This window comes from Pithys albifrons, chromosome 4 (genome assembly GCF_047495875.1).
Source record: "Pithys albifrons albifrons isolate INPA30051 chromosome 4, PitAlb_v1, whole genome shotgun sequence".
Taxonomy (NCBI): Eukaryota; Metazoa; Chordata; class Aves; order Passeriformes; family Thamnophilidae; genus Pithys; species Pithys albifrons.
In genome coordinates this window covers 39,982,383-40,002,160 of record NC_092461.1, presented here as the reverse complement: position 1 = coordinate 40,002,160, position 19,778 = coordinate 39,982,383, and the positions used below count along the sequence as shown (strand labels likewise).

Sequence of the window (19,778 nt, the reverse complement as noted above, 5' to 3'; positions counted from 1 at the left end):
CTGCAGATTCTATTTAGACAGGGAAAATATGTTATTGTTATTTTTAATATTCGTATTGACAATAGATCAGTGCCAATCATTGTCATATTATTTTGACTTTCTGGACTCTAAGAATAGATTGTATATGGGAGAAGTAGGATTTACTAAAGTGTGTGATAGGCATCCTGCAAAAAAAGGATAAGGATTCCACAAGCTTGTATAAATCACCCAGTTGGCTTTGTGTCAGTTGACATGATTTGGCTCAAAGTACATATAAATCCTGATTTCTACAGTTAAGCCCATTTCTGTGAAGTGTGGTGCAGAGGTTTTGGACTCTATTCTTTGAATCTTACAGGTGCATAATATTTATTTTAGAGAAATTCAGCGTCTTTGTCTTCTGGATCATGTACTGCAGCAGACACAGAGTATTCCAATTTATTTTAACAGCTCATGTAACCCCACACATTTAGAGAACCTGTTCTTTGTGTGTCCTAGGGCCTTCATGACCATTGCTGAAAAGAAGCCCAAAGGGTTGAACTACACTGCTTTGGACAAAAAGAGACTCATGCTGTTCAAGCAGGAGCTGGTATATATGGGGGTCTTTTTCCTACAAGCATTGATGAAATTATGTTAACTGGAAGCACCGTGGTTGTAGATATTTTATTTTCTGTTTGATTTCACCATACTGGATTTCCTTGTAATTCATATAAATATAGTATCCAAGAGCAATTTTTTTTATATAACCTGCTGTGCCTAATAGAGAGTTGTAAGATACCATAAAACAAATCCAAAAATGTTGTTTCTAGATGTAAATAAGGCATTATAATAATAAGCTGATATTTCTTTTCCATGCATCTTAAAATGGGATGATGCTGAGTTCAGTGCAAGAACACCACATTAACACTGCTGTTAGGCATTTAATTACTGTGGTGGTGCTGAACTTCAAAACTAGTAAAGCATTTGATATTCTTGGGCATAGTCACTTCCTCCAGAGAACTAGTGAGAAGAAACCAAACTGGCAGGAGGTTGCCTGAATGTTTATTACCTTTATTTACTGTTTTTAGCCCAAAAGGTTGTGCCTTCTGTCAGGACCAAGGGCCAGTAATTCCATGTGGAAATCTCATATTTCTTGAGACTTCCATACATGCAGGATACATACAAAGACAAAATGGGGGATATTCTTGTTTTATGTTACTCAATTCCAAAGAGTGGATCAGTTTTTGTTATGACAGAGAAACCTTGAACCAAGTGTCTCCATTTCCTCATTTCAACTTGAATCAAAGACTGTTTTGTCCTCCAGTTCAAACTACTTGATAACACATAAAAAGTATATGTTGTCTTTCCTGCCTGCAGGAGGGAATGTCCAGTGATGCCAAGGGAATTGTTCAGCAGCAGAAAAAGAAGATGTCACTAGATGAAATGATTCACGAGACTCAGACCTTCATAGAAAAAATTAGATTCTTGGTTGATGAGGTAATCCACACAGAATTCAGATGAATTTAAAATCCAGGACTTGAATTTGATTTTAATAATCTCATGAGAATAGTAAGTCCTGACTTGGTACTCTTTAGACTTCTTTGGATTTCTGGACCCAATCCTGTTTTACATTAAGTGAAACTGTTAACAAGCCAGGGTAGGAAACACTGGACTATGTGGTATGGAGACAATACTTGACAGAGAGAGTTTTCTTTTTCTTTCCTTTTTTTAATTTTTGGATAAAGTCATCCCATACCTGGTGACTTGGAGAAAGCATCTTTCTGATCTGAATTCATGTCTCCACTTGTATGGATGTAGTGATTTGAACTGATAGAAGCTCAGGGGTGTCTGTATTACTAAGCCTGAGAATAACAGAAGAATGGACATATTTGGTCAGCCAAAATCCAGCCAGCAGTGCAGTCCCTCTGAGAGCTGTCTGTGCTAGCAAACTAAACAGGGCCATGGCTATTCCCTGGTTTAGAGAGCAAGTGGCACAGCCTGACATGATTTGCAGCCTACCCCAAAATTCTCTTCCTTCCTAAAACAGTGACCTTTAACACAGTTCTTTTCAGGAAGCAGCTCCTTGCTGCAAACTATGTCCAGGCTTTGCCTGGGGAAATGTTATTTGGGACAGGGCAAGGCAATCTCACTGAGCATCCTCACAAGCAGAATAGATGATCATGTGCCAGTGCTTGAGTTTGGCCCTGATCCTTTTTGGTTTCCTAGTATAGATGAAGTTGATGGTATTTCCATGGTAGTTACTTATGCAGTCTGAGGGTAAGTTATTTCCTGAGACAGAGTCATAGCCAGATCCATAATTTTAGTTTGTCCTGAAATATTAAGTGGGTGCTCCTTAACCACTCTGCAAAGCTCTTTACCTTCAGCTGTAATTAGAAATGGAGGTATGGACTGCAAAGCATGAGGTGACAGTGTGTTTTTGTTTAGGTGCATATCTGCCACTACACAGGAGCCATGAGGGAATCAGTCCTTAGTAGAATGTTTCAGCAACAAAAAATGGGGGTGGATGATAGAATTCAGTTTTAGTTCAATATTCTTCATTTAACAGCCACAGAATACAGTGCCTGATGTATTCATTTGGATGCTCAGCAACAATAAGAGAGTTGCCTATGCAAGAGTCCCAGCAAAAAACATACTCTACTCCCCTGCAAGAGAGCAGAAAGGCAAGGACTGTGGAAAGATTAAAACCCTTTTCCTGAAAGTAAGTTTGTGGCACTCTGCAAACACAGGTAATGCCTGGGGAGCATGTGGTATTTAAATGTCTTCCAGGGATTTTATTTTGCAGACTCATCTTTGTAATGTAAAAAAGTATACACATTTATACCTGCCACTTATTAATATTTGTTTCTTACATTTATGATTGTCATTCCTTAAGCACTCTATCACTGACAGGCTTTTGATGTATGAGTAATTAATTCTCTGACTACTTTTTATGGAAAATATAGAGCATTGTTTATCTATGGCTGTATACACAGAGGAGGTACAGCCTCTCTGCTGGCAAAGATGTCAAAATGCAGCACATGAAAGTCTGGGAGGAGACTGGTAAGAAATCAGCACTCAGCAACTCAGATAGCAAGAAAAACTGGGTCTTCAGGGGTAATACAGCAAGTATTTATACTTCTTTTTTAAAGTGTGCCTAGGTTTGTGCAATATATGTGTAAAATATTTTTATTGGATTATTTCTCCTGAAGAAAAGCCTTAGTGTATATACTCCTACAAAGGCAGTGTGACTGGTAGTACCTGCAGTGAAATAATGTTCAATATAATTGTTGCTATGGCCATCGAAAAAGCCCAAACATGCAAGACAACAGCAACTGCATATAATGACTTTTTAGCAGTTTTCCATGTTGTTTTGCTGGGCGTAATCCCATAAAGCACAGCTAAAGAGCAGATAGAAATATCTAAACTGCTGATAGTTGCCATAGGTACATGTTAAGCAAACTACTATTTGCCTACATGAAATAAAAATTTCTGCAATTAATTGTCCGCCCATTTCAGTATCAAGATATACCTTAGGAACACATAATACTAAACTCTAGTTGCAGCCCACTGCAAACAGCTAGCAGATCTAGATGGAATAGGAAGAGAGAGGAAGGAAATAATAGGTCAAGAATGGGAACATTTTATAGTGGGCTGAAGTCTGGGCAAAGCAGTGTATGAGCTAGCACTGATATGATTGCAGCTATAAGGTAGCCTGCACAAACCTCTGCATATTGGGCAGTATGCCATTTACTTAGACTATTGATTGAGCAAATTACTTATTTCTTCCCTAATAATCACCAAACTTTCTTCTAAATGAGTTTTAGGGCCTCTCTTTGTGGAGAAATGCCATTTATCATTATATCAGTTCAGTAAATGCTCCTTTATTTCACTGTGGATTGGTAGTACTCAGCATCCAGCCATCTCTCTTGTGCTTGTTGGTGATGGGTGGATTTTTATTTCAGTTACCAGGCAAGCGTCCTCTGGGCTGGACTGTGCAGGCAAAAGTGGACATTTACCTATGGCTTGGACCTGCCAGCTATGCCCACAGTGTCATGGAGAATTTGCCTGTAGGATATGAGATTGAATTACCATCTAACACCAACTCAGGGCACAGTGTGGTGCCCTCACCTGCCTGCCTGCTCTATAAAAGTAAGGGACTGTTTCTTCTTTGTATTGGCAATTAAGAGAATTAAGCTCTAATCAGAAAGTGGCAAAACTCCTATATAAAGTAACAGATCTAAGATGATCATGGCCTAACTTCTTTCATCAGGACAGGCTGGTTTCAATGACGAGTCACCAGTTCTGTCACTGACACTTTGTAGACATCAGGGAAAGAACCTGTTCGCTTGCAATATCTGTTCCCTGTCTCATGTGTCTGCCTCCTTGTGGAGGAATCATGCCTCAGTTCTCCTAATGAAGCTACTGTATTGAACCCCTACCAGATAAGACAGTGATGGGAAATAAAAATCTGAAGTTAACAGCCTTGCAGTAGAGACTTACATCAGTCATTGGTTTTAAGTGAATTCAGAAGTCTTGCACAACTTCTGAGGATCTCAGGTGTTTCTTTAGTGAGGTAGCACTAGCAACAGTTACCCTTGTCAGATCCTGGCGAGACAGCAGGGAGTGAATCTTCCCTTCCTACCTATGTGCTGCATCATTTCCCTGAATCTGACATTACTGTTTCCTTTGCAATGATGTAGCCCCACACCTCTTCCAGCTGAGAGCCCACATGTATCAGGCCAGGGGGCTTATTGCTGCTGACAGCACTGGACTTTCTGATCCTTTTGCAAAAGTTACTTTCACATCACGCTGCCAGACCACGAAGGTAAGTTCCAAGGTCTCTTTTGGTACCTAAAAACTTTTTTCTTCTTTTTTTTTTCCTTCCCCCATTATGTTATGAAAATTAAAAATATTGATTTTGCAAGTAGGTAGCTATCAAGAAAAGTTAGATGCCTGCTGTTAAAGGCCAGCTGCTGACAGTCCATTGCAAACAAGGCAGACGTTTACATATTACCTACTCACTACTCTAACATGAGGTGCAGTAATATTAGTTCATTTTAGCTCAGATATCAGATTCCCTGGAACTTTTTGGCAAGTGAATTACCCTTCTCTACATCTTTTTCTATGTGTTTTTAATTTGGTCTCTTGTCATTTCTTGGTATAAAGATGAACCCTCATGGTTCTCTTTTCCTATAGTCTGTGTTTGCAATGATTGAGGATGGTAAAGACCTTTATTGGCTTCTGCAGCCATGTGATCCAGCATGGCTCCTGGGGATGGAATTCAGCAGAGCACACTGGTAGTTTCAGAGTGATCAAGTGGAAATAAGCTGAAAACAGAGAGATGGGAGACTTTCTTCACCACTTAAATGCTGCAAAAATGTGCCCATAGGCTTCAGGCATCTCCAGGAGACAAACGGACTCCTCTGGACATTTTATGGAGTCTCTAGGGAGAAGGCAGAACTACAGATTTGCAGCTGGAAAGGTTGAACTGGCAAATAAGCGGGAGAATGGTCCCTCACAGAATATGAAGACCAATTTTCAGAGATCCTGAGCCCTCTACAACTACCCTGGAGTAAAAATTGGGCAGGAGTTCTGAAACCCATGCCACAAGCTGAATTTGCTTGGCCACATATGGTCTTACTTCAGAAAAAGTATTTAACCTATCCCTATCCAGCCCCACCCCGCAAATTCACAAAAGACTGTTTAAATTTAATTAATTCTAAAATGTCTCTGACAACTTATTCTCTTAGGAAGGAAGTTCTGTAGCATGTGCCAAAAGGAGCAAGAAATAAAAACCTTTCTCTAAGTTGTAGATGACTATTTCTGCTGCTTTCGCCTCAAGGTTATGAATGGAATTTTTCCTGTAATGTGATTTTAACTTCTAATAGAAGCTGCTGAATGAGTCCTATGAAGTCAGTGTTTAGATGCACCAGATTCTGGAATGTAGAATTTGGCCCAGGGAAGATAGGGTTTTATAGCCACAAAAGTGTTAAGTTTATTCACTGCCTGAATAAAATATTGTAGCTGATAACTTACATGTTTTTATAAGAGTGTCAGCCAAGTGCCAATAAACTGTAGATGAGAGCCTTATTTCCATTCAAAAGAATGATAGATAGCAAGTTATGAGTCATTTTGCAGTTGGCATATTTTTCATCTTTAAACGTTATCTTTGTTAAATATATTCCTACCTAGACAGTTAAAACATTGTCTATGATGAAATACCATAAGTATCCACATAAGCCAAATTACAACAAATTAAACACTTTTGATTTAAGTGATTCATGAAAATACATTCTTTCCCCACCCTCCCCCTGCAAAGTATTATGTGTCATTACACTGAAGCAAAACAAGATTGAAAAAATGTACCCTGGAGAAGTGAAAACTGGCCTCAGTTTAGGGCAAAGGCTTTATTTCAATAGCAATGGGCATGCAACTGTTTTCCAAACCAACAGCTTTCCTCTAACTTTAATAACTCTAACAAATGAGGTTTGTCTACATAGACTGGTGGTCATGTATTGATATGCTTGTGAGGCAAACAGATGGGTGAAAATTTCATGTTCTTCTGGCTGGGAATAGGTGCTGAAAAATGTGGTGTCTCAGACATGGAATTGTTCAGGCTGTGGGAATGGATGTCACCAACAGATCAACATGTCCTGTTGAAGGACTCCAAACCAACAGTTCATAGCTCATTAAACACTTCTTCTCTTCCATTAGATCATTTCCCAGACATTATCCCCAACCTGGAACCAGATGCTGCTCTTCAACAGCATTGTGCTTCATGGTGACAGAGAGGAGATCGCTCAGTTCCCGCCGGAGATCGTCATTGAGCTGTACGATGACGACGCAGTGGTAAACTCAAAAATCTTTTTAGTGAAAACCTGGGCTCTTACTGCCAGCATGAAAACAAAGCTGAGCCACTGAATAGGCATTAAAATGGATGATCTTGCTGAATGAAGCTCAGTGCTACTGTGGTTTGTGGTTTAGCATCTGAGAACAGCCCTGAGATTCACTTCATGTCCTTGCAAAGCTATGGCCTTGTACTTCCCCAATCAAATCTTGCTCCAAAAGGCTGGCTTACAGAAATCAGGAGCATCTTCCTCCCTCAACCCTTGAACAGAACTATAAATGCTGTCTCTAAGTCTGGGGCAAGATGGCTTTATCTCTGACCATGCAGACTCTGACACAGTGTTACTGACTGAACTCACACTTTGGATGCTCTGAAGAGGTAGTAAACACTCAGATTATTTTCACAAATACTAAGCTCTGCTTCATCTTGGTTCCCAGGACAGCTGCAAAATCCAAATGGATTTGACACCTGTATTCTCTTTAATTTAGGGTAAGGCAGAATATATTGGGTCTACAGTGGCTGCCCCTGTGGTGAGACTTGCTCATCAAAGCTACAAACCACCTAAACTTTCTTACCACCCTGTGCACTGTGGAAATCTTTCAGGAGGAGACCTTCTTGCTGCGTTTGAGCTTCTGGAGGTAAACTCAACTTTCTTGTCCTTTACACTCTTGAATTAATGGGAATTGCAACTGGAGTAAGTTCATTCTGCTGTTGGACCTCATAGCCCCCATGCAACCTCCACTCCCTCCACCCTGTCAGGGGCCACTGTCCATGTACACACCACTGCCAGCCTCTCACATGCTCTGAGCCTCCTTTGCCTGTCACTTGTCCCACCCTAAACTGTGCTCTGACCTGACACCTATGAAAATCCCACTGCCTGCTCGTTGGCATAGCACATGGCCAGACTTTACCAGCCTCAAAGCTCCCAATGCTGCTTTCACTCTTAGGAAAAGGAAGTGGTGAATAATACGGATTGAATTAGGTAGGCTGAGTTTTCAGGTATCCCTACTAAATTAAAAGAAATATTTCGTGGTTCCCAACTGCAAGACAAAAGGGAACTCAACTTAGCTCCTGGGCCAGCCTGACAGATGTATGATTGGGGTGTATCAGGCCTGGGATTTCAGGGAATTTCAGTGGAATTTGCAGAGCCACCAGTTAGAGGAAACTTCTATCTGCTGAAAACCTACAGCAGTTTATTCTGAAATCTGAAATGGGAAAAATATAGAATGTTGTGATATGTTTTCTAGATATTCCCAATTAATAACAGGTTTTTAAGCGTGATAGCTAATTATGTTTTTAGTGAAAGCCTGAAATATGACACCGTGTGAAATATTTCCTCATTATGATAGGCACCAAGGGATAGAGACTAGTATCCTAGCAATAATTTTTTCTTTTTTAAATTGAATTTAACTTTTTGGTGAACAAAAGAGTATTGTGTTTTATTTTGCCATCTTTTGGGACAAAGAAGCAGCACTGCTTTGGGGATATACTCAAATAAACTCCTAAGAATTCTCTAGAAAGTTGACAAGAACTATAAGTAAAAACCCAGGAGTCCTTTATCTTCATTCTCTGCATTATTCTTCTCAGTGACAACACTGTAGAGCATCTCACATGGCAGATAATAGCAATACAAACATTAAAGAAATTTTCAGGGGGGAAAATATATGTATGTATATATATAAATATATATGTATATATGTGTGTATATATACACACACACACACACGCACAAAGAAGATCTCCCAGAGCTCTCTCTTCACTGATATGCCAGGGGCTGCTTGCAACATCAGGGCATTCCCCATGATGCTCTGTGTCAAGATGGAAACAAAAATCTCTCATCACTGATTTATTCTCATTCTGAACCCATAACCTTTCCTCTGACATACTGTGCTCAGTATCTCTGATCTGCAGGTACCATTTGGTTCAGCTGAATGAATGTTGTGTAAGAAGTGCATGATCCTTTCTCAAAATGAATGCTGGGTCTTGCTGGAGGATTAAAATTATTCTTGTAACAAAGCTTCCTGGCATTTAGAGAAATAGTGGACTAAAAAATACAGATTAATGAATACTAGGAGTCTTGATTTTGCTCAAAGTGAGCTCAGGGTTTACCGACTATTTTTTTTAAATCAAAAAAGGCAAAATCCCCTTGTAAACTTGTGGGTATTTTCCCTGGCTGTCATTTGAGTGCTAGATCATTCTTCACCTCTTTTTCAGTGCAGTTACTAAATTAATTGCTTTGGGTTTTACTGGAAATGGGTAGATCACAAGTGCATGTGAATTGTTACTGATAATTATGCAAATACTCACCTATGCTGCAGGTGTTATACTAGTAATTACATTTTCCACCCATGTCCTCCTTCACCTATAAGGTTCTAGGGAACATGTCCTTTCTCCCTGATGGTAATTAAACTCCCACACAACTGTACATAGACAGATGACCTAGTTAAATGAAGCAGAAGACTTCAACTTCACAGATCCTTTGAGAGCTTTATCTCACCTGTTTTACTTTTCAGTGGTGACAAGTTAACTTAGGAACACTGATGCACTCCAGAAGATGTGTTTCTGTATCCCAGGAGCTGCACATAGACAACACTTTAGGTACCATGCTTCAAGTGAAAGCTGAGGAGAGCTCTGTCTGTAGGTTGTTCCCTGCTGCCACAGCCTGAGCTTCTCACAGGATTCATTATCAGCTGCTGGCTTCAGCTGTTTTCTGTAGAAATTCGCTAAATCAGTCCAGGCTTCAGATCTGACCTGTATGTACTAAGAAGGTCATAGTTACACTGTTAAAAATTAGGAAGGTCTTAGAAAATGGCAATTAAGCCAATGAGCTTTCTCAGAGAAGGTGAACCAAGCAGGCAACAAAGCCTGGAGCACAGCAAGAGGCAGAGATGGTCAACCCTCAGAGCTGCAGTGGAGACTGCTCTCCTCCCACCCAACTGGCACAGGGCAGTTGTACACCCAAATAAGCTCCTGAATGTGGGTCAGGCTCATATGCAATCACACATAAAGAATGTAAATGCCACCTGCCACAAGATTTTAGTAGCTGCACAGGGAAGACCCAACACTGGAGATGTGGTTTGCAAGTTCTCCAATGGTGAGAGCATGCAATAACTCAGGAAAGTTATTCCATAGCAGCTGGAGAGAATTACGTCTCTCTGGCAAATGTGTGGTTTTGCTGATGTGCACTGTCTCTTCACTTTTTAACTAGAACCAGATCTCGAATTTTCCTGTGGAAGTCTTTCAAGCAGTTTTGCTTTCCATTTTTAGTAAATAGAATTACCACACTTCAGTACATACATGTCCTTAGGGCAGACTACGTCCTGCTAAGGCAAAAAGGTGCATAAATGAAACCTATTGAATACTCTTTCTGCCAAATGTTTTAGCATCACAGCATGAGAGACAGCAATCCGGGTCACATTCCTGTCATGCCACAACTGCTCTGCTCTGCAAAATGTCTTATAGAACAGCATTAAATCGGTGTGTTCTCTGTGTCATTCACAGATACTTCTAATGCTGGGTTTATTCTTCCAAAAACCAGCCTAAGTTATGACTGCTTCATTTTTCAGATTCCTGAGGCAGATCCAGACAGACTTCCTCCACTGGATCCACCAGATGTTGGCCAGATTTTCCCAGTCCCGGCTAACATACGACCTGTTTTAAGCAAATACAGAGTGGAGGTGAGTTACTTTGAATGTTTCCATTTCCTAATATCAGCTCCTTTTATTCTCTTACTGAACTCTAACAGTAAAGGATGACAGTTTTAAAGCCATGATCAATAGGAATCATATGTAAATAGCATTTAGAACCCAAAATTAACATGGTAAGCTCAGACCAAATTGTTTCTCTAAGGCTGGACATGCAAGGCAATGCTTCCATTGAGGTCAGCAAGGGCTATGTTTCAGTCCTGATGTGCTGGGAAGGGTCTGCTCCTGCAACAGCATAGCTGATGGGCCCACAGTCTCTGCAGCCCAAGGCATTGCCTACAGGAGTTGGAGAGCTTCCCCTTCAATTGACATCACTGGAGCTGAAGTTTGGCATCAGCCACCTCACAGGCTTTTTCTGGGTCACAGACTTTAACCAAACAATGTATTTGCCTGTCTACAAATGTCCACATCTTTCCTGTCCCTCTCTCTTGCACCATTTATGTCCAAAGTACCCTCATGTTACAAAGTAGGGAAATGTGGCAGTTTTTCATATCAGTGTAATGCTTGGATGCTGCCCAGCTTTACCACTCACTGCACTCATCCTACAGCCATCACACCACCTGCTTATTTGCCCGTTTTTCCATGCCAAGTCAGACCCTGCTTGTGTTACCTAATGGCCCTCCCCCAGAAATCCCTTCTCAGGAGCCCAGAAGCAATTTAAGCTTTGCATTCAAAGATCCAAGAACTGAGCTGCTGAAAGGGAGAGAACAGTTATGAGGTCATTTTGTTAAGCTATTGCTTTCTGTACATAGGAATGAGGGTTTGTTAGCAGTATTTGTTAGCAGTAATTTTTTTTTTTACCCCTGCTATTGCCAGGTAAATAACACCATGGACTACTTCACTGATGCAAAATGGACAACCTAATCCTTAAACTTAGGTGTTTCGCTAAGTATTGTTCAGTGAAGGCTTTCCCACTGCCCTTGTTGCACACTTGTTTTGTGCTGCTTGTACATTTATATTTCACATTGCTGTGACTTTCATCCCCACTCTAGGGCACCCAGCTTAGAATTTTCCTTACTGTAGGTTTCTTGTTTGGACAGCTGAGCAGAGCAGCCATCTTCCCAGAGTATTTCAGATCTTAAATAGAATAAATTATGTTTAGGAAGTGTACCTCTGTATCCATTGGTTCTGGAGGCACACCAGAACAGTTCCATTCCTCCACCTGATACCTTGGGTACCTTAGAGTCAGATAAATTGATCCAGATCCAGATAGTTAAATTGCTTCTAGAACAGGTTTATAGTTGAAGTGCAACCGAAGGAAATACGAACTCTGGACAGTATCCAGCATACAATTTACACAGCATGAATATAACAGAACTATTTTTGTTAAAATATTATAAACTGTAAGACGCGGTCCCGTGGTGTGACGGTGAGCACTCCAGACTCCGAGTCCCAAGGTCCTGAGTTCAAGTCTCAGTAGGGATTGTCCCCTGGCAGTTCAATGCCTCCCTGCCATCCGATCCCGTCAGATCTCGGATGCTCAGCAGGGTCAGCCCCAGCTAGTACCGGGTGCTGTAGACAGTCCTAAGCTCACTTGACCATCACAGATGAACCTCAGGACTTAAACGGTGCGGCCAGTTCTGCACACACTGTGCCTCACCTAAAATATCCACTGCACAGGCTGGAAGGGCATTACCCGTGTGGGGAGAGCCCTTCCCAAGTCTTTGTTTGTAAAGTTTGGCCATACAATATACAATAAACTCTATCTTGCACTGGTGGAAAAGGCCATGAAGCAATTGCCAATTCACGTGTGCCCCAGTTTTAACTGGGAACTTCTGGCAGCAGAGCAGGATCTCGTTAATCAGCACACCCCTCCAGTTCTCCCTACCACTCCCTGACTCACAAAAATTCCCAGTCCTACCAGTGTTCAAATTGTCCACAAAGCCCCCATGATTCCTTTGGCTTCCAGTCTTCATTTCAGGTTCATGAGACTCATTGTTTCACTCAGCAACTATAACATAACCATCTCTCACTGTCCCAGCCCTTTACTTTGGGGCTTCCCAGCATGTACTCTCTAATGTCCCGTTTTACCTACAGACTCCTATTCTACAGGCCCAGTCTCCTTGTTGTCCTCCAGACCAGGAGCACAGTCCTTTAAAGGGAAACTACTTGGAGACCTCCTGCCATCCAATGCAGACCTGAGGGCTAACTCGGCTGGCAAACCTCTGTGAATCACCTCTGCTCTTGTGGGATTTGTTTGCTCCTTCAACAGCTCTGACACTTTAAATGAACCAAGCCCCTGCTGCTCAGATGAATAGTCCCCCTGACCTGCTGAAAAGACACCTTTTTTTATTACTTGCTGTTGGCAATAACTCTTTACAGTTGGATGTTATTAATTGTTTTTACTTCCATCGTGAATTTTCATGTTTATTGGTATCAGATTTATGTTTTGGTTGGGTTTTTTTTCTGTTAGTCATGCAATCCCAGTGGGATATGCAGTGATAGGATCCCAGCAGTGGCTTCCAAAGACTGAGAGATTTCTGCAGGCTGACAGTGTTTCTCTCTGCACAACACAGGTCCTGTTCTGGGGCGTTCGAGAGCTGAAGAAAGTCCAGCTTCTCTCTGTAGATCGCCCCCAGGTTCTCATCGAATGTGCAGGAAAAGGAGTCAAATCCTGTGTCATACAAAGCTACAAGAAAAATCCCAATTTCACTGGCCTTGCAGACTGGTTTGAAGTGGTGTGTACACCCTGCTGCCCTTTGCCTGTCCTGCTCTGGTTAGGCAAGGTGTTAATTGCCGTTGCCCTTCCTTTCTTGACAAGTAATTTCCTTTGTGTCCTGATTAAATAGTAAGGAACACCAGTTCTCATGCAAAAGCTACTGATTTGGTGATGCTTTGAAAGACTTCTGCTAAAACTGTATGATTAGAGAAGATGTTGCTCCTCATGTAATGTCCCAAGTAGACCAGGAAATATGTTGCAATCAGATTTTTACTTATCAATACATTTTCCAACTGATAGATTGGAACTTGTTGAAAGTTCAGTTTCCTTTATTTTCTTTCCATTCTTTTAATCTTCCTCTCTGTATTACTGAGTTGTTAAGGGGATTGATAGTTTCTGGTTTATGAGCTCTGGACCTTTTCACATTGTCACCCTCGCTTTTATGAACTGGAAAGTTATGTATCACCTGTTGATTGGGTTATAGAAACTGCTACTTTCAGTGGACAAAGGTCAGAATCAGAAAAAAGTAGTCTTTTCAACTAGCTCTTGAAAAAGTAGTCTTTTCAACTAGCTCTTGTTGCCAGGATCTGGAGAGAAGTTAATTTATAAGAGGAAAGGATATCCAAACAATAACCTGGATACTGAAGTATAGTTTCTATGGTAGTTTTAACCTCCATTGTATGTCACATGTCTAAAGAACTGTTTTGCCTTTGGTAGTTCATCCTATAAGGAATGTAACCACCCAGTGTCCACATCTCCTAGTCGGGAAAACTCAGGCAGATAGGGTTAATAGCCTTCAACACAGCAGCAATGCCACTGGGACTCACAACTTCCAGCATTCATTCCTTCTGGATGTTCCTGATTCTCCCAGTTTATTCTAACAAGAGGTGCTTGCATATGACAGCATGGGACTCAACCCAGCAGCACAGCCTATACAGTCCACTCCGTATTCTTAAGAACAAGACTTCCTCCAGTTTTGCAGAAAACTATGGATGAAATTATATTGCCTGAGCTGAATGCATTTTGCATTTTGAATGTTTTAATAGCTGAGGAGGAGAAGGGAGAGAAGAGCAAAAGCCTCATTGTTGTGCATGAAAAGTATTCTATATATGTTCTATATTCTCTAGCAGTCCTCATGCTGCTGTCTTGTTCTCCTGCACTAGGAGCTGCCTGAAAATGAACTGTTGCATCCACCACTAAGTATCTGTGTGGTCGACTGGAGAGCATTTGGGAGGAGTACCCTTGTTGGAACACATACCGTCAATTGCCTTAAGCAATTCCTATGTAAAATTCCTTTGGGTTCTCAATCTGCACCTAACAGACTAGATATTGCAGAAGTTGAGGAAGGTAAGTGTTCAATTCTAACCCCAAAGAAAAAGGCAAAGGACCTACTTAGAGGCTTAACACTTAGAAGTATGCCTCATTGTGTTGAGCATATGGTCAAACCCTTAATCACATAATTATTTCATGATAATCAAAAGTTATGATAGCATTTCTGGCAAAAACCTTACCTAACTTGTGAAGTTTCAATTTCAGCTTCGCCTGAGTCATCCCAGCCTGCAGAGTTATTCCGCAAAGAACCATTTTTAGTTGATCACATCTACGTAGATGTGGAACAGGGTAAATGTACAGTGGTAGAGCCAGACCCATCTCTCACGGCACTTCCTGCCACTGAACCAGAGCACTCTGCCTCTGAGACAGGGAAAGGGAGGAAACAGAAGGTGGGTATAGCTGAAGCTGACAGCTAACTCTTTTTCAGTCTTGCAGACTTTAGCTCTTCCTTATAAAATGGTAATATCTCTCAGATCTCAGATTTAGAGATTTTAGGTACTGATGTTAACACCCACATTATTTTGCTGGCCCTAAAGAGAACTAGTTACAAATGTAGCTTTAACCCTACATAATTTCATACCTTCTATTAACAGATTCTCAAAATGCTTTCAGACTCAAGTGGAGAAACCAATCTGTATCTGAATGTTTGCATCCCATAAAACATCATTACTTATTTACCTGAGTAGATTTGCCCATTGTATGAGTTGCTCCTGAGGTAACAACTCCAATGTTCAAAGTTTTGGCAATGTCAGCAGGAAATACAGAGATAGTTTTAATATGACTATCATTAATTAAGTGTCTTGGAATAAAAGACAGAGACAGTAATTCATATTGCATTTCATTTAGCTCTTGGAGGTTGAAATTTTCTTTACATACATCTGTTCATGCTCAATGTCATGAGTCAAGTGATGAGTTTTGATCAGTTCTAGAGTTCAACAGTGTTTTCTCCATGATTTGGTAGGATATGAAGAAGTCCATCCGACGGTCAACAAAGAGGAGAAAAAGAACAATTGCAGATGAATCAGCTGAAAATGTTATTGACTGGTGGTCAAAATACTATGCTTCTGTGCTCAAAATGCAAAAGGTAAATCACCCAGCATGCCCAAAACTCTCATGGATGAGCAGTGTTTTAAATATACTGCTGAATGATTTCTTTTTGGTATGACATCCATAATGAGCCATTTGTCCATCATCTATTTCTTTCGAAAGGCAAAAGGCATTTTTTCCAGTGAAGGAAAACCTGAGGACAGTAAGTAAATTATTTGCATTTTTCTATTATTTTGTACTACTAATATTTTGCTTCTCTATTGTTTTACTGACAACAATTAACATCTGGTAACAGAACTGCTGGTATCCTGTCCTCTTTCCTCTACAGCTGATCAGATGGTTGGTAGGTTAAAGCTTCAAAGCCAGTGTTGGGTTAACATGAGTTTCCTGTCATTTAAATCTCACCCACAAAGATTTGCAAAGTCAAAGTCCTAAATGATGGAGATAGAGATTGTCCCAATCTTAGGCTGCATTTGTAGCAGATTCAGAAAAAGAAGCTCCTCTCAGTTTTGAATCCAAGTCAGGATCAGTGATGTAGCAACAGCATCTGCTAGCAGACTTTTAGTCATGTGTGTTACTTCCATAACTGAAAAGTTTTATCTACCTTGTGTTCCAGCAAAACGTTTTTGCACAAGAACCTAAAAGATTTGACCAGACATATGTTCTGTGTGTGTATGTATATATGTCTTCATACATATATACTCCATTGCTTAACAGGTCCTCCCACAATCAAACTGAACTCTAGAAAATTCTATTTTTGGACAAATGTGATTATTTGAGCAGGCTGGGAAAGAATATAAATATTTACTATTTACTCAGAGCTGCTATTCAGAATTAAACTAAGCACCTTCCCGTGCCAGAGCTGACTGCACTTCACCAGTGATTGAGGTAATTTCTGGTTTAAAGAAGCAGTGGAGGTTGCTCCGGATGGAAGAAAGGACCTAAATATCACATGATATCATTCCAGAAATAGAAGCTGCCATGCTTCAGTCATCATCCAGGCTGCTGAGAGATGAGTTGGAGATCAGTTTCTAAATGAATCACATTGGAGGAAAATATTTAGATAGAAGAGCTTCTACAAAGGTGTGATGTTCACTTACAATTAGAAATTTACTTGCTATTGTGACATCTACCCACAGGCCATTCAGGTAGTTTTGGCATATTGGTTTCCACTGATGGTTTCGGATCTTGTAAATTCTCTTCTGATAGTTTTTTTTACATATTTTCACCTGTGATGATAAAAAATATACATACAGGACAGCAATGATATAATGTTTATATGTCTAAACTCTTAGTGCTGTCAAATGTACATGAACTACTCAAAAAATGACAATAAAATGAACTCAAAATTCAGATTTCGGAATGGAACAATCTCAGTGCCATTTTTGAGGCCCTCTTTCTTTTTGGAAGTCCCTTCTCAATGTTTAGAATCTGGCTCTAGGCTGGTCAGATACCTCCTGCCATTTCTCAGACTTCTAGACTTTCACAAGGTGCCATACACTCTATTTTGTGCTACCTTTTAGCAGAGAAGGACTTGGGTCACCCTGATATCTGAAGTAGCAGTCAGCCTAAATGCCATCTTCCAGTTTTAAATAAGGTTTAAATTTTATGTGAAAGCTGTTAAGATCTGTTAGTTTGCACTGGGGAGAAGTCAGAGAGGAAGGAAAAGGGTGTTCTGTGTCATGCAGGGATGGAGTGATACAGGACACCATCACAGTTGGTCCAACAAGTTCATCAGGAAGACTGGTAGCCACAGAGAGGATAAAATGCCACCTATCTGCCTGGGAGGAGCAGTGGGGAGAGGATCCTGAAAGGAAGGATCCTATCTCTGACAGTAGAAAAATTAATGGAGAAGGAGCAAGGGGGACTCCTTAGAATGTATTTTGCATCCTTATCTGAAGCATTTGATATGCTTTGCTAATTGAAACCATTCGTGATGTCATCAAATCTCTGTAGATGAGCAGAATTCTGGCCACGTAGCATTGATCGTAGAAGATGAGCCAGACAAAAAGAAGAAGGATAAGACATTGAAAAGGAATCAGAATGAAACTGCCAACCTCGCAACACTGCAGGTAAGAGAGAAGTAAGACTAAGAGGTAGGGCTGTTATTAATCACTGTCTCCCCAAAGTTTGACATCAGCAGCTGAGTTTGGCAAACTCTCCTTACATTTATTTCAGACATTTTAAGATTAATAAAACAGACAAAATGATATAACACACTTCAGCACATGGGACCCAGAGGAAACCAGGACCTCACTGAATGGATGTGGCCCATTTGGCCTTAGACATTCAATTTATTGCTATAGACAGACCCAGAGAGGCTTCAGTGAAAATGGAGTGTTGTTTGCATGTAAAATACTGAAGTTAGAAATCCCAAAGTTCATGTTGGAAATATTACAGTCTATTAAGAATGACTTTAAAAAGAGTATGGAAAACATTTCTGCAATTGCTAGTGCATTGTCCCTGATGGGAGATAACATTCAGCTCACATTAAATTTGGTTGGGTAATGATAGAAGGAATTAAAAAAAACTATATGGGTCATGCAAAATGACTGGAGAGATGAGAGGTTTGAAAAGATTAGGACTGCTTGGATTAGATTGTAGCTGAATAAAGGGGAATTTGAAACTGCTGTTTCCATTTTTTAAGGGAGGGCAGTAGTATAGGCCCTTCTATTTCACACTGAATAACACTTGATAAATTACAGGCAGAGAGTATTGAAAGAAATCATGTTCTTTGAAAAATGATTTGGTCTTTTAAGCTATCCTAAAGCCCTGTCCCCATAGCACTTTGTTATTGTCCGCTTTGCTCTCAAGTTCTGACTCATTAAGGCAGCAGAATGGGTCAGTGCATCAAAGGCACAAAGCAGAGAGGAAATGGAAGTAAAAGGTGGCACATCCACACTGTTTTTCACACCAGGGCTTACAAACATTCATTCTGGCCCCTCTAGAGTCACTTCTAACTGCGGCATTAACGTGTCATTTCAATAGTTGTGAAAAACTTCTGTTGAGGACAAAACTGATCCTGTTTTAAGTGGGAAATTAACTTTTTCCCCTCAAGGACTTTTGCAAAACCTTGGTTTTATTAAAATCTACATTTTGAGTCAAAATGAATTTCTAGTCATTCTCTAATTAAAAAGTTGCTACAAATATATCCACTGCACCACAAAAAAAATTCTTCTGTTTTCAAAGATATATGAAGGAGACTTGGAAAGTGAATTTAATAACTTTGAAGACTGGGTGAAAACTTTCCAGCTTTTAAGAGGAAAATCTAATGATGAAGTTCATGCTGATGCTGAAGACAGAATAATAGGAAAATTTAAGGTAAGATTTATTGCTGATTAAACAGGTAATAATTTAGAAACTTTAGGCTTTCATACATATTTCAAGTATACCAGATATGAAAGTAATAGACATCAACTGTCTGTTGTAAATATAATTATCTCTTTTATTAGACCCAGAGTCATGTTTTTTCCTTTGTGATTATCTGATACTAAAAAGCACCATCCAGCATCAGGTGTTCACTGCTGTTTTGAAATAAGGAATTAGAGTTGGAAAGAAAAGTTGGAAATCACAGAAGGGGAAAAAGAAATATATTGTGTAGTCCAGATTTCACTAATGCAACTTTATTACTGCACTATCAGTAACAGCACCTTATATGTAGTTTTGTGTCATTTAAATAGAGCCCCTCACAGATACAGCTTGATCCAGGGCACCATCGGGCAATCTGAAAAGTTCAAAGCATGAGTAATGGTAATCAGATTTTAAGCACTTTGTAGTTTAGGGGAACTGATTAAACTCATTGATATCTCAATTAGTTTGCAATGCAAATTTCTATCCAAATGACTTTTTAGTTGCTTTCAGGCAATATGAGCTACTCAGCAGCATGAGTCAATATTGATTTATATGAGTTATTTAGTGGCTGCAAAAATACAGTTAGATTCTAGTCACACTGTTGTGAAAATTACCTAGTGGAATGATTAATTTGCAAATATACAGTTAAGGTCAAAATATTCTTTTTAGAATACTAATAATAAGAAAACTGGATTTAGAATACCTACAGGTGTTAGTTTCATATAATCAAATAGAAACCTAAAATCATGCAGGCACTTCTTGCAAACATCTAGATGTGGTGATGGTACCATGTTATAGAGAAAAGACATTTTAAAAGATGATGTTTAGTGCCCTGAAGACTGGGTTCCCTGTGAGTGGTACCACAACATATGTTGTGTGTATG

At 40.0% G+C, this 19,778-nt stretch overlaps 1 protein-coding gene across 1 annotated transcript in view; it reads left to right on the top strand.

Moving 5' to 3' along the window:
* FER1L6 (fer-1 like family member 6) overlaps nucleotides 1–19,778 on the top strand; it is a 74,228-nt gene that overhangs the window by 33,113 nt on the left and 21,337 nt on the right. Inside the window, exons 16-30 of the mRNA XM_071554242.1 lie at nucleotides 475–565; nucleotides 1,333–1,452; nucleotides 2,522–2,674; nucleotides 3,918–4,104; nucleotides 4,656–4,780; nucleotides 6,670–6,804; nucleotides 7,291–7,440; nucleotides 10,369–10,479; nucleotides 13,023–13,184; nucleotides 14,329–14,512; nucleotides 14,702–14,886; nucleotides 15,459–15,581; nucleotides 15,707–15,746; nucleotides 17,501–17,616; nucleotides 18,734–18,865. Coding sequence (XP_071410343.1) covers nucleotides 475–565; nucleotides 1,333–1,452; nucleotides 2,522–2,674; nucleotides 3,918–4,104; nucleotides 4,656–4,780; nucleotides 6,670–6,804; nucleotides 7,291–7,440; nucleotides 10,369–10,479; nucleotides 13,023–13,184; nucleotides 14,329–14,512; nucleotides 14,702–14,886; nucleotides 15,459–15,581; nucleotides 15,707–15,746; nucleotides 17,501–17,616; nucleotides 18,734–18,865 — 2,014 coding nt within the window. The remainder of the gene's footprint in view (nucleotides 1–474; nucleotides 566–1,332; nucleotides 1,453–2,521; nucleotides 2,675–3,917; nucleotides 4,105–4,655; nucleotides 4,781–6,669; nucleotides 6,805–7,290; nucleotides 7,441–10,368; nucleotides 10,480–13,022; nucleotides 13,185–14,328; nucleotides 14,513–14,701; nucleotides 14,887–15,458; nucleotides 15,582–15,706; nucleotides 15,747–17,500; nucleotides 17,617–18,733; nucleotides 18,866–19,778) is intronic.